The following is a 13,001-nucleotide window of genomic DNA, read 5'->3' as shown; positions in this document are numbered from 1 at the left end:
GAGCTCAAAGCGCATACTTGAGTTTCTCCTCACAACAACCCGGTGAAGTAGGATAGGTTGAGAGAGAAGTGACTGGCCCAGAGTCAGTCACCCAGCTAGTTTCATGGCTGAATGGGGATTTGAACTCATGTCTCCCCGGTCCTAGCCTAGCACTCTAACCACTACACCATGCTGGCTCAGACTTAAGCTGATTTTACTGTGGGTCAGACTACACATTAGGTTAAGCATGTGTGCGGCTCTCCAGGGCTCCGGACTGGGGTCTTTCCCAGCCCTACCTGGAGATGCTGCCGGGGGCTGAACCTAGGGAAGAGAGCTGGTCTTGTGGTAGGAAGCATGACTTGTCCCCTTAGCTAAGCAGGGTCTGCCCCGGTTATATATGAATGGGAGACTAGAAGTGTGAGCACTTTAAGATATTTCCCTCAGGGGATAGAGCTGCTCTTGGAAGAGCAGAAAGTTTCTCTTGTATTTCTTTTTAAAATGTGAGCCCTTTGGGGTGAGGGAATCATCTTTTGAGATTCATTACAGCACAGCACCTCTTCCAGTGGCTGTTACTAGAATTTCCCCACTCCACTTTGTTTATTTATTTAAAAAATTGTTAGCCCCTTTGGGACAGGGAACCCATTTCCTCTGCTATGTAAACTGCTTTGTGCCTTTTTTGTTATTGAAAACCAATATCTAAATATTCTGAACTAAACTTCTTTCATAAAGGAGCAAGGCATTAGCCTCCGCACAAAGGCACAGATCCAGACTGGGATTCCTGATTGCTATTGGCCATAGGAACATAGGAAGCTGCCTTCTACTGAGTTAGACCATTGGTCCATCTAGGTCAGTATTGTCTACACAGACTGGCAGCAGATTCTTCAAGGTTACAGCCCTATCTTGGGAGATGCAATGGAAGGAACTTGGAACCTTCTGCTCTTCCCAGAGTGGCCCCATCCCCTAAGGGGAATATCTTACTTTGCTCACATGCAGTCTCCCATTCAAATCCAAACCAGGGTGGGCCTTGCTTAGCAAAGGGGACAATCCATGCCTGCTTTTTGCAATTTGATTTGACCTCAAACCAAATTACAAAAAACCAAACCAATTATTTGAACTGGCTGGCCATATGAAAGCAACTCTGACAATAATAATAATGGCTGCCTTCCATTGATGTCAGGGCCACTGTGTGAAACAGGATGCTGGACTAGATGGGCCTTGGGTCTGATCACAGCAGGGCTGTTCTTATGACAGGCAACCCTCCATGGATGGTAGGAACCCGCTGGGGCTGCAGTGTAACTTCCAAGGCAGCTCTGATAGTGTAGCGATGTGGAATGACTTAAAACCCCCTCTGGGCAGCAGTATAGTGCTCCTTTCCATTGGAAGCAACGGAAGGAGTGCTGTGTGTGCTGCTCCCTGGGAGCTGTTCAAAGGCCCACAGCAGCCCTGTCACCACACTGTTGGGGCTGCCTTTGAAGTTGGGCCATCGATGGAAGGCTGCCCATCAAGTCAACCATAAATAATTGCTAGAATAATAATAATGCTGCTATCTAGATCTATTCACCTTGCAGCAGTGGGGTCATTTTAGTTCATCTTTATTGTGGCTTTATTTATTTTCACTGTGAAGGCAAGAACACCTTTTCACTATTTCAGTGGTGAAAATGGCACAGGCATGCACTGTCTAAAAGCAAAGAAAGTATGCTTCTAACTTCAAAAGCAGTATTTTTCCTCAGAGGTAAATGTTATGCAATGCTGATGAATTGGCTGCAGTTCATGCAACAAATCAACCAGGATTCCCTTAATCAGGTCGCAGGCCTAGAGTAGTTAGCCATCCTCCATGTTAATTTCTCTTCACTCTTTACAAAATAGGTGAGTGTTAGGAACAGTGTGGAAAACCTGGTAAGCGTCCTGCTCCAGGAAGCCCGCAGTGACCTGGAGAAAGTCCGAGCCATCTGGATGTGGATTTGCCATCATATAGGTAGGAAAGATTGCCTGCCTTTCCTGTGACAGACACTCCATGCCTCTGACAGCCACATAAGACAGGCACTCAACAACCAACACTTCTTATCATTGTGGCTCCATGCTTGGGTGGTGAACTGCTGTTGAACATCTGTCTGTCATGCGCCTGTCAGAGGAACAGGGATCCTTCCGGGGAGGGGGGGGGGGGAACCTTGTTTTTAATGCTGGAAATAAATCTTCACAACATCAGGAGCTAAGCCTGGGCTGCTGGCTACTGTTGTGTATGCTCTGCCATTCCAAGCCTCTAGGGGGCTTCTGTTGTTTCGCTTTAAGAAGCTGCTGGCTGCCTATAGGAGCTCTCTGTTAATAAAGAACCTGTTACTGAGGATTTTGTCCAGTTTTTGTATGACCCACAGACTTAACAGCTAAATGTTTTCTGTAGAACAGTAATGCATATTTTCAGAGTTGGACCCCATGAAATTGCATCAGAATTATCTGGCAACAAGGGTTAAGATGCTTCAAATGTTGATTTGAACCAGGCAGTATTTTTGACTGATCTGCTTAGGCAAGAGAATTGATTGGCATCCCCTTCTAAATATGAGGTGTCCAGTAGAGGCTGGAGTCCTGTTGCCAGCTATGGAAGATGCACAAATAGGCTACTTGCCTTGAAGAGCCAACCTTGGGAGCTCCATTTGCACACAGTACCCTGGGCTAGAGCTTGTGTGGATGGTTAGGGCATGTTTGGCTATGAGAGAATGGAATTCAGTTCAGATTTAGATTGCACTTTAAAAATTGCATTCTGTAAATTTGTAATTCTCCTTGCATGTCCTGACCTGATCATTAATACCAAGAAAACTAAAGTCATGGTCATTACAAAGGAGTAGCCTGATAGGCTAGATATTCTAGAGGAAAATAATGTATTTGATATAGTAACATTACTATAGAAGTATTTCGGTTGCAGGTTAAATAATAAATGGGATAATATACAAGAAATACAATTAAGAATAGAGCAAGTAAGGGGTACTTTTGCTAAAATGAAAAAATTATTATGTAACCATGGATTTAATTTGAATTTAAGGATCAGAATGACTAAGTGTTATGTTTTCCCAATCTTGCTTTATGGAATGGAAAGTTGGATGCTCACCAAAGATATGTGTAAGAGGCTTGAGGCTTTTGAAACCTGGATATATAGAAGAACGTTGTAAATATCCTAGGTAGATAGAGTCACCAGTTTAGAAATTCTGCGAAGAATGAATAACAACATGGAAATTTTAAGAACAATAAAAGAAAGGAAACTGGAAAATTTGGGGCATATAATGAAGCATCAGAGATATCATCTTCTGCAATTAATACTTCAAGGAAAGATCGAGGGCAGGAGAAAGGCAGGAAGAAGGAAAACATTATGGTTGAAAAACCTTTGAGACTGGTATGGTAGAAGCACTGGGTCACTATTTAGAGATGCAGTGTCAAAAGATCAAGTAGCCTTAATGATCGCTAACCTCCAATAGGAGAAACAACTAAAGAAGAAGTCCTGATTGGTGTGGTGGATGTAAATACTGGTAAATAACAGATTAAGCTATTAAACATGAGGATTGTAATGCAGATGATGCTTTCAGGAAATTCAGTAGAAATAATCACTAAACAACATCGTTGCATAGAAAATTACCTTCAAAGGTACTTCAGGAGAACCTCATTAATCGCCGGTTAACTATCCGCAATTTTGCATATCCGAGGTCGGGTAATAGACACCCTACCTCGGTATACACGGAGGCAAAAAAAAAGGTTAGATCCGGCCTCTATTTTGACATAGGGAGCCATTTTATGGCTCATTCTTTTTAAAGGGGGCAAAAATGGCGATTTTCAGCTGATTTTCAACTGTTGGGGGCATTGCTTGACTGCTGGGGATCCTTGGAGCATGGTAGGCTCCCCTCATATTTCTAGGGCCTCTTAGCCCTGTTTTAAAAAATGGGCAAGAAATTGGGATTTTTGGCTGATTTTTTACTCCTGGGGGCCATTCCTGGATTGCTGGGGGCCAATGGAGCACATTAGGCCACCCCCTTGCATTTCTAGGGATTTTTAGCCCTGTCTAAAAGAGAAAAACCTCTTTAAAATGGTGATTTTCCTCTTCTGGAATCTAACCCTCATGATCTCATTGCAACAATAACCCAGTATTCACGAGCTCCGTATCCGCGGTAGTAGCAGAGAATGGAACCCTTGCAAATACTGAGGTTCTCCTGTATCTTAATTAAACAGTGGAAAAAGATGCTTCCAACTAGTCACCATCAGAATGATACATAGGGAACAGTTTTGAGGAAGAAAAACTCAGTGCCCCCCCATCATCATCAGTGATTAGTGAACTAATTAATCTGTAGATTTGGTTGGCATTTCCTAGTAATTGCAGGACATTTAACCTCTCAAATGTTAAGTCCCATCATGAGGTAGTAGAAAATCTATGACTATTTTAAAAATTGTTCTCGGGTAGCGAATAGCAGTATTTTCCAAAGCGCAAAAAATCATAAGCAGCTGTGCTAGTCTAGCTGGGGGAGGAAAAAAAGATCCACAACTTAGCAGCGCAGTAGTTTTATTATGATCAGCCAAATATTGTGCTTAATTCTCCAGAATATGATGTGGAAGGCTTCCATAATAAAGCAAAGAGATCTTGTAAACCAGAAGATGTCCTTCGATCTGGAAAGAGTGTTTGTGCCGGATATGCTGGGCTTTTTGAACAAATGTGCAGGTAATTTGCACTGTTTCTGATGGAACAGGTCTAATAGAACCAACTGGATCACCAGATCAATAATGATCTGCCAGCCCAGCCCACCCCACCCCGCCCCCACCACACCACACCATTTGCCCTGATTCTGGTCTCTATTCTAACTTGGGTGTATTCAAACAGGATTCTCCTGTGATGTTTGTGAACTCCTTAAGCACATTTGTATATATTTACTTCTTTCAAGATGTAAGCTGAGATTCTTAGACTGCCCAGTGCTACTCCTAATAACAATTTCTGTACCTGTGGTATAGTTGCAACATATCCTGAGCCCTGCCTAGATAAAAATAAATGAGAGAGGTTCCTTCAATATCAGCGATCCCTTTAGCACTGCTGAGACATTGCTTTTCTGATTTGCTGGAAGGAGAATTAAAAACAGTGGTTCCACATGACAAAATACAACACTATTCCCCCTGCCCCCAGATCTGGCAATATTATGTGTAATATGTTTCTCAGAAGAAAGTCCTGTTTACCAAAAGGCTTTCATCTTCCTGCAGCTATTCCTTTAATTTGTAGCTACCTTTTGGCTCTTTTAATTTCAAGCAATTAGGTAGCAGCTTTCTGTTAAGCTGCTTTGACAGTTGCATTGCTGAATTGTTGCAATTAGTCAGTAGGGATGTGAGAATCAATTCGGGTACAAATTGATTGGTACAAATCAATTTGTACAAATCAATTAGCCCCTGTGGTCCATTGGCTAGAACAAATAGCCCCTGTGGTCCATTGGCTAGATTTGGGTCCAAATTGAATCGTACCATCTTCGATTCGAATAGCTTCAAGATTTGGATTCCTCCTATCATTTCCCCCAGATTCCCAGCTTTCATTAAAAAAACCAAAAAACTAAAAACTAAGCTCTAGCCCTTGTAGAAGTTGAGTTATGGAGCAAAATGTGTGGTCACTATTTTTCAAGTGTTTGGATTCTTTGGTGTATAATAGCCTTTCCTCAGTGAATCCCTATGAAGATTCATTACACATCTTCATTTCTTCTGTTCATTTTGACTGTCTTTGGACAGTACCAATTGTCAACCGCCATGTGCCAACTACATCCCATTCCCACCTGCAAGGCAGTGGGGTGCTACTCAGTTTATGTCCTAGGAATTTTTTCAAGTGTTTTGACTGTTTGGTGTCTAATAACCTTTCATCATAATGAATCCCTCTGAGGATTCATTACACACTAAAGAATCTAAACAGCTCAACAATTCCTAAATATAAACTGAGTACCCAGTGGTTTGTGGGTTGGGGGGTAGGGATGTGCATGGAACCGGGTGGGGGTGCTTCAAAGGGGTGGGGGGGTAGGACTTTAAGGGTGGCGGAGGGTTCACTTACCCCTCTCCCCGCCGGCACTGGAGTTTTGCACAATCCCTCGGGGGGGGGGCAGCATACCTCCCTGCCACCCCTTCTTCTTCGGCCAGAAGTGGCTGGAAGTATTGGGCGCATGTGCGCACATGTCGTGTGCACCAGCTACTTCCGGCTGAAGAGCAAACAGGGCGGCAGGGAAGTACGCTGCTGCCTGGTCGGACTTGGAAAACACCAATTGCTGGTTTCCTATTTGCATCCAAAACAACTGCAAATGCAAAAAGAAGGGAGGACAGCATGGTATACACTGGGATGCCACAGACTGGCAAAATGTCCTCTGTAAAACCTGAGTGTATAAAAGTTGTCCATTCTAGACTAAACAGTCTGTGCGGGAGCAACTATAGTCTTCTTTACTTCAGTGGCATTTCTCAATACACTTCTTTCCCTCAGTATTGCAGGGATACAATGCAAGACACTGTCAGGCTTCTCCAAAGGATATAGCTACAGTCTAGGCCAGGCCATGACGGGGGATAGTGATCATGCTTGGAATGCAGTTTATCTTGATGGAAGGTGGCACCTGTTGGACAGCACCTGGGGAAGTGGCAGTGTGGATGACTCTTGTCGGCAGTTCACTTTCAGGTATGTTGGTGGGCAGTCAAAAGACTAGTCACAAGATATGAGACAATGTCTGACATGATGAAGAAAATTACTCAAAGTAGTCCCATTGAAATTGAAAGGCGAACTTAGCCTAGCTTGTCTTTTTAATTTGGGACTACTTTGAGTAAAACATCCTCATGTCAGGCAGTGAAGGCAAAGCTTACTTTTGTTGTATGTATGTTCATTTTTTTGCAAAGACCAGTTGCTAGAAGTTGTGACTCAGTGGCCACAGGGTAGACCATTTATAAGTAGATGCAGATGAAATTAAGCCATCAGCATGGAGTGGGAGCGGGGCTGGGGAGGTGTCGGCAGCCTTTGACAATCCTCCATTAATTATTAGTTCTGGGGTTTAAAATGCATATGCAAGAGGGCTGGACCCTCCGTCTGTACATCTGCAATATCGGCACAGATTCGGGAATCTTGGAGGCGGTTCCTGTGAATCACATTGGCACACCACACTGGGCTGCACAACTTTGACCCTCCAGCTGCTTTTGGACTACGGTTCCCACAATCCCCAGCTGGCCAGCAGTCAGGGATTATAGGAGTTGCAGGAGGGCCAAAGTTGGGCATCCCTACCATACACCTTGCATGATGTTGTCGTATTTTTGACTAAGTTGACCGTTGGGGATATTCAGAAAAAGTTAGTACTATATTTGGTGCAATATTGCCACCTAATTTCAGTGCAAAAAGATAAGGGGATTGTAAACTTTCCTCACATAATATTTTGGAAATGAGGAGGGCCCAAACCACCAGGAAGTTCTCCTGCATGTGCCCCATCGACATAAATGGGAACTGTGTTACTGTACAAGAGGACAAATGTTCTCGAGTGGTTCCAGTTCATTTTAATGAGGCTTGCACAAGAGAGCTTCCCAGTGGAGTGTGCCCAGACCATAGGTTTTAACACGCTTCCTCAGATGGCTTTGCCTTTTTATCTCTGCTGCTGATTTAAAGGTGTTCTGAAATGCTACACTATTCCATTTCTACTACTTCTTCTTCATTATAGATATAATGAGTTTTACTTCCTTACCCACCCTGCTCTGTTTGTTAACGATCACTTCCCTGAAGACCACAAGTGGCAGCTTCTGGAACCACCTCTGACGCTGCAACAGTTTGGAGACAATGTGCGGTGCAGGTCTGACTTCTATTCTGTGGGGCTAGTTGCAGCATCCCCAGGAACATCAGTTTTTGAAACAGGTAATGCCAACAAGTTTTCAGTGTCTCTTCCTTTTTATTAGCACGATTGCATTGATAATGAGCTTACATTTTTTTCAAGGGGTTGCCAATTTCCTCAGGAGGCACAGACGAATCTGAGAGAAGAAAAAACTGCCCACAAACTTAACCCCCCCTTTTTTTGAGGGAGTAAGAAGTGAAAGTAGCCACCTTAAGTGGCACAGCGGGGAAATGCATGACTAACAAGCAGAAGGCTGCCGGTTCGAATCCCTGCGGGTATGTTTCTCAGACTATGGGAGACACCCATATCAGGCAGCAGCGATATAGGAAGATTCTGAAAGGCATCACCTCATACTGCGTGGGAGGAGGCAATGGTAAACCCCTCCTGTATTCTACCAAAGATAACCACAGGGCTCTGTGGGGTGCCAGGAGTCGAAATCGACCCGACAGCATCACACACTTTAAGAAGTGAAAACATACTTGTGCCACTCTAAAAACTTGTTTCTTCCAAGCACTATGTCTTCATAATGGTGGGAATGAGGAACAGCCTACTGGCATTTTGTGTTCACCGATACATAGGGCAGGAGAAGCTGGTGATCCAGAATGCAGTGTTTAGGTAGCTGTGCCACTGTATCAGAGTTGCCTGGAGAGAGAGGAGAAGACTCAGGGGCTTGCAGGAGCAATGGTGGAAGCAATAAGTGGGCTCTGAGGCTAGACCTCACCTCTCCCTCTCAAGAGAGAGGGAATGACTGTTTCCTGTATTTTTGTACCAAGAACCTACAGGTTATCTGATTTTATTTTTTTGCAAACAAAAGGCGGGGTGCAAAGACCTAAAAGGGTGCAGGCTTTCTATTAAATCATTAATACAGACTCTTAACACAGCATGGGACTCTGCCCTGTCCTGTCCTGTCCTGTCCTATCCCACCACTCTTGCTGGATTGGCTCCCTTCGCTTAGGAAGCTCTGGGTGCGGGGCCAAGGCAGAGGCAGCTCACCACATCATCCAGGCTTGGGTGACTCCTGGCAAGCAGCCCAGTCTCAGCATTCCCTGCTTGGGAGCTGCTGGGAGTTGTAGTCTGAATGTCTCCCAGCAGCAACCTGCAGGACTGATAGCAGGACTATGTTTCCCAACAACCTTTGAGTTCTTCAATCTGCTGTTCTCAAAGAAGAGGAAGGGGTAAAATTTATTTTACAGCTTCTCTCCATATTACCTTTCTCTCCCGCTGCTTCTCCCTGCCACCCCTTTTCTCTCCCCACTAGATGTTTGTCTGAAATGGTAGGCAGAGTCAAGGTTAAGGCAGCAGAACTGCCCCTGGCCTGCTTTGACAATCCCTGCTGCACATTAGATCACGTTAAGGCATCTGAGAATTGTTCAAGAAAGTAATTTCATGGGATGGCTTTTATAGCGATTAACTGAAGCAGATTTTTTTTTTCCCCCACAGAAAATGGCAAAGCAACTGTTTTCATTGAGAACCGTTCTCCAGCACTCTTCCTGTCCAAACTTAATGGGGTAAATGACCATTGTTTAATGACACTACAGAGGAATGGGATGAAGCTGGAAGTCTATCCTCAAAGGACAGGGACTCATAAATTGGATATCTATGCCAAATCTTCCACTGATAAGAGAGAAAACTACAGTCATGTGTTAGAATATTCCCTGAAGTGCAGCTCTGTCAACAAAAGCATCCACTTGCCCAAAGCACTCATCCAGCCTGTGGGGCCCAGCTGGCACAGCGAAGAGAAAGGGATTCTGAGGGCCTCGCCCCTTGACCCAGTCATCCATACTGATGATGGGCGCTGTGTTGTCACTTTCACTCAGAGTGAAGATCTGGGTGTTTTTGCCACACTGGACTCTGATACCAGCAGCGTGCCAGATGCTACAAGGAGGCGACACATCTGGAAAACCTGCCGAGGAAACCAGGTGGAGTTAATGATTCACCTCCCCCATGCTGGTGACTTTGCTCTTCACATCTGGGCAAAGCAAGCATCTGATCAGAGTGGCAATCACTGTGCCCTCAGCTACCTCCTCTCCTGTCCAAACAGGAGTGCGAGATGGCCAGTCTTTCCGCAGAGTTATACAAACTGGGAGGATGGCTATGAGCTGGTAGCACCTCTTGCTGGTATACTGCCAGCCAACCGCAAGGTGCAGTTCAAGCTCAGACTTCCTGGTATAGCCAAGGTCTCTGTGGAATGTGGAAAGACGTACCCACTGAGTCTCAGTCAGGAGGGATTTTGGGAGGGAGCTTGTCACACCTCAGCTGGCTCACAAGTGACAGTCAGGGTGTTCAAAACTGCCAACAGTAATACCTCTTGGTCTCTGTTGGAGTACAAAGTGGAAGCTCACTAGGTGAGAGAGAAGCAATTAGGTAAATAGGCTGTGGAGTTATAGAATCTATATAACACACAGCCCCTGTAACTTGGGGAATTAGCAGAATGACCATAATTTCTGCACCACTGGTGCAGCCCTGGCACAGAATTTTAGGTGCTCTATCAATAAAACAAGTATGAAATCTCTTTCAGATATATGTATAATGATAAAAAACAAGCCACAAGGAGCCTGATCCAGCCTGGGTGTGCAGTGCATGGCAAGTTTTTTGTTTTTTAAAAAATATATCCCTGTACCGAAAATCACACTGCAAAACCTCCTTAAAAAATAAGTGTGTGTGTGTGTGTGTGTATATATACATACATACATACACACACATACACACACACACACACACACACACACATATATATATATATATATATACACACACACACACACACACACACACACACACACACACACACACACACACCAAAAAATGGCAGTTTTTTAAAAAAAGAATACCCTCATGAGTTTGAGACTCTTATTTTAAAAACCACATAACAGTACTTAGCAACTGTTCTGGAGATTACTGAATCTTCCTCCATTTGTGCCTAAAGCTGCCTTTTGCTGCAAATAGCTGCTTCAGGGGGCAATTTTCAGCATGGAATCACTTGCCATGCAACAGTCTGGGTCGGACTTGTCGATAACTTATTTTTAATGATATAAAAGGAATGCTCCCAGTTTACTTTTGGATTATGGCTGCTTGTCAATGACTGGCTTAATATCACATGTAGTTGGTCTTAATTAGGAGGATGAAAACCTTTTTGGTTCTCAGAGACTGCTTGGGGATGAACATTATGCCCTGCCTCCTTCTGAAAATCCCAACTGCATTGGAAGCAATAACTATACGGAAAGCAAAGTTCAGCAATAATAACAGGAAAGTGTTGCAGAGGCTCTGTGTATGTGAGATTATTTAATTCCACACCATATTCAGACACGTGTGCACAAATCTTGCAAAAAATAGATGGTAGGAGGTCTTTACCATTAAATAAAATGTTATTTGTATATAACTTTATTTAATGGCAAAGACTTCCTACCTTCCATTCTCCAACAAATCCATATTAGCTTTCTTTAAATTTAAAATAATTTTATATTATGGCATTTTATGCATTAGCATCCTATACCAAACTTCCTTTCTCTAGTGATCAATTACTGGAGGGAGTTATTTAAAGGTTCCTGCTATCAAGATACAATTATGTGGCTGGATATGATGGGAGTTGTAGTTCAATAACAGCTAGAGGGCCAAGGTTGCCTACGATTCTTATGGTCAAACTGGACATGCACTTATCAATAAGAGGCATGCTTAAAATTGAAAGTGCCTTGCATTTGACTAAAAGCAGCTGTGGGGCCTCAATTCTGATTGGGATTGTGGCACATGGGAAGGGAGAAAATTAGCTCTTTCTCATTGTTTGGTTTCCCTGCTGAAAACCCACCCGCTCTGCTGAAGCAGCTATCTGCCCCCAAAGCAACTATTTACATCAAATATGGTGTGATGGAAAAGTACTACGTTCCCCCTTCCTATGTGCCATGGTCCTAGTCAGAATCAGCCTCCCCCAACATGGCTGCAATTTCTGGGGGTGAGGGCAATACAAGCGAACAGGTTCAGAGAATATTGGCTCCTGGAGGAGAGGGCTATTGCCCTGCTTTCCGGAGGCATCTGGTTGGCTTGTGGGAAACAGGATGATGGTCTAGATGGGCCTGTGATCTGATCTAATGGGGCTCTAATTATGTTAAATTTTCTGATCTGATCTGAAATCCAATATTTCCTCATCATTATACTCATCACTGTGCACCCTTTCTGATGATATATATTATATATATATTAATTCGATTTCTATACCACCCTTCCAAAAATGTGTCAGGGCGGTTTACACAAAGAAATAAATAATAAATAATAAGATGGTTCCCTGTCCCCAAAGGGCTCACATTCTAAAAAGAAACACAAGACAGACACCAGCAACAGTCACTGGAAGTACTGTGCTGGGGATAAGTGAAGCAACCACTTGGCATTTTGGTTTCTTGTATGATGGGCCTGGGCCATTCACCATCTCTTACTTTAAACTACCTCACATAGGGTTTTTCAAAGAAATGAAATGGGTGGGAGAGATGTAAGCTGCTCTAAGCTCTTTGCAGGAAGAATGATATTTTTTTGTATAACAATCAGAAACAGCAATCAAATCTCACATTTCTGACTGATCATTGCAAGTACTTTTTTTAAAAACTTGAACTTGTTACTTGAGATGCATTATTTATTACACATCTTTTCGCTTGTCCATAAAGTACAATAAAGCATTGTGAATCTCTTGCATTTGCTCATTCTTGTGTTTTACATTTTGCACCAACATATGGCAATTAATTCTGCTGTGATGCTTTTAATGGGTACTTTGTGGACAAAATCTCCTGTATTTGGGCTGACTAGGACTCCACTATTTCTGCAGAGTCTTATGACGGAGGTGTCCAGCAATCCCTCTTGGAGTGTTAGGTTGAATCAGTTTCAAACTGTGACTCCTGAGGATGTGGACAAGCTGCTTGGGGTGGTACGGCCTACCACTTGTTCTCTGGATCCTTGCCCGACTTGGCTGCTTCTATTTAGCAGGGAGATTGTTAGAGGTGGCCTAGTTAATATCGTCAATGCATCGCTGAGAGAGGGTAGGGTGCCTCCATCTTTGATGGTGGCAATGGTTAGACTGCTTCTTAAGAAGCCTTCCCTGGACCCCTTAGCGATGGATATTATAGGCCAATCTCCAATCTCCCTTGGTTGGGCAAGGTGATTGAGAGGATGGTGGCCAACCAGCTCCAGGTGGTC

General features: G+C 43.7%; 1 protein-coding gene across 1 annotated transcript in view; it reads left to right on the top strand.

The window, feature by feature from the left end:
* Window positions 1-12,501, top strand: part of LOC128343978 (kyphoscoliosis peptidase-like) — a 35,832-nt gene extending 23,331 nt beyond the window's left edge. The window contains exons 10-14 of the mRNA XM_053293415.1: window positions 1,846-1,954; window positions 4,555-4,672; window positions 6,449-6,637; window positions 7,659-7,849; window positions 9,267-12,501. Coding sequence (XP_053149390.1) covers window positions 1,846-1,954; window positions 4,555-4,672; window positions 6,449-6,637; window positions 7,659-7,849; window positions 9,267-10,171 — 1,512 coding nt within the window. The 3' untranslated portion in view covers window positions 10,172-12,501. The remainder of the gene's footprint in view (window positions 1-1,845; window positions 1,955-4,554; window positions 4,673-6,448; window positions 6,638-7,658; window positions 7,850-9,266) is intronic.
* The last annotated feature ends 500 nt before the right edge of the window (window positions 12,502-13,001 follow it).

Source organism: Hemicordylus capensis, chromosome 2 (genome assembly GCF_027244095.1).
Source record: "Hemicordylus capensis ecotype Gifberg chromosome 2, rHemCap1.1.pri, whole genome shotgun sequence".
Classification (NCBI taxonomy): domain Eukaryota; kingdom Metazoa; phylum Chordata; class Lepidosauria; order Squamata; family Cordylidae; genus Hemicordylus; species Hemicordylus capensis.
Note: the sequence above shows the minus strand (reverse complement) of the source record. Positions and strands in the feature narration are given on the sequence as shown.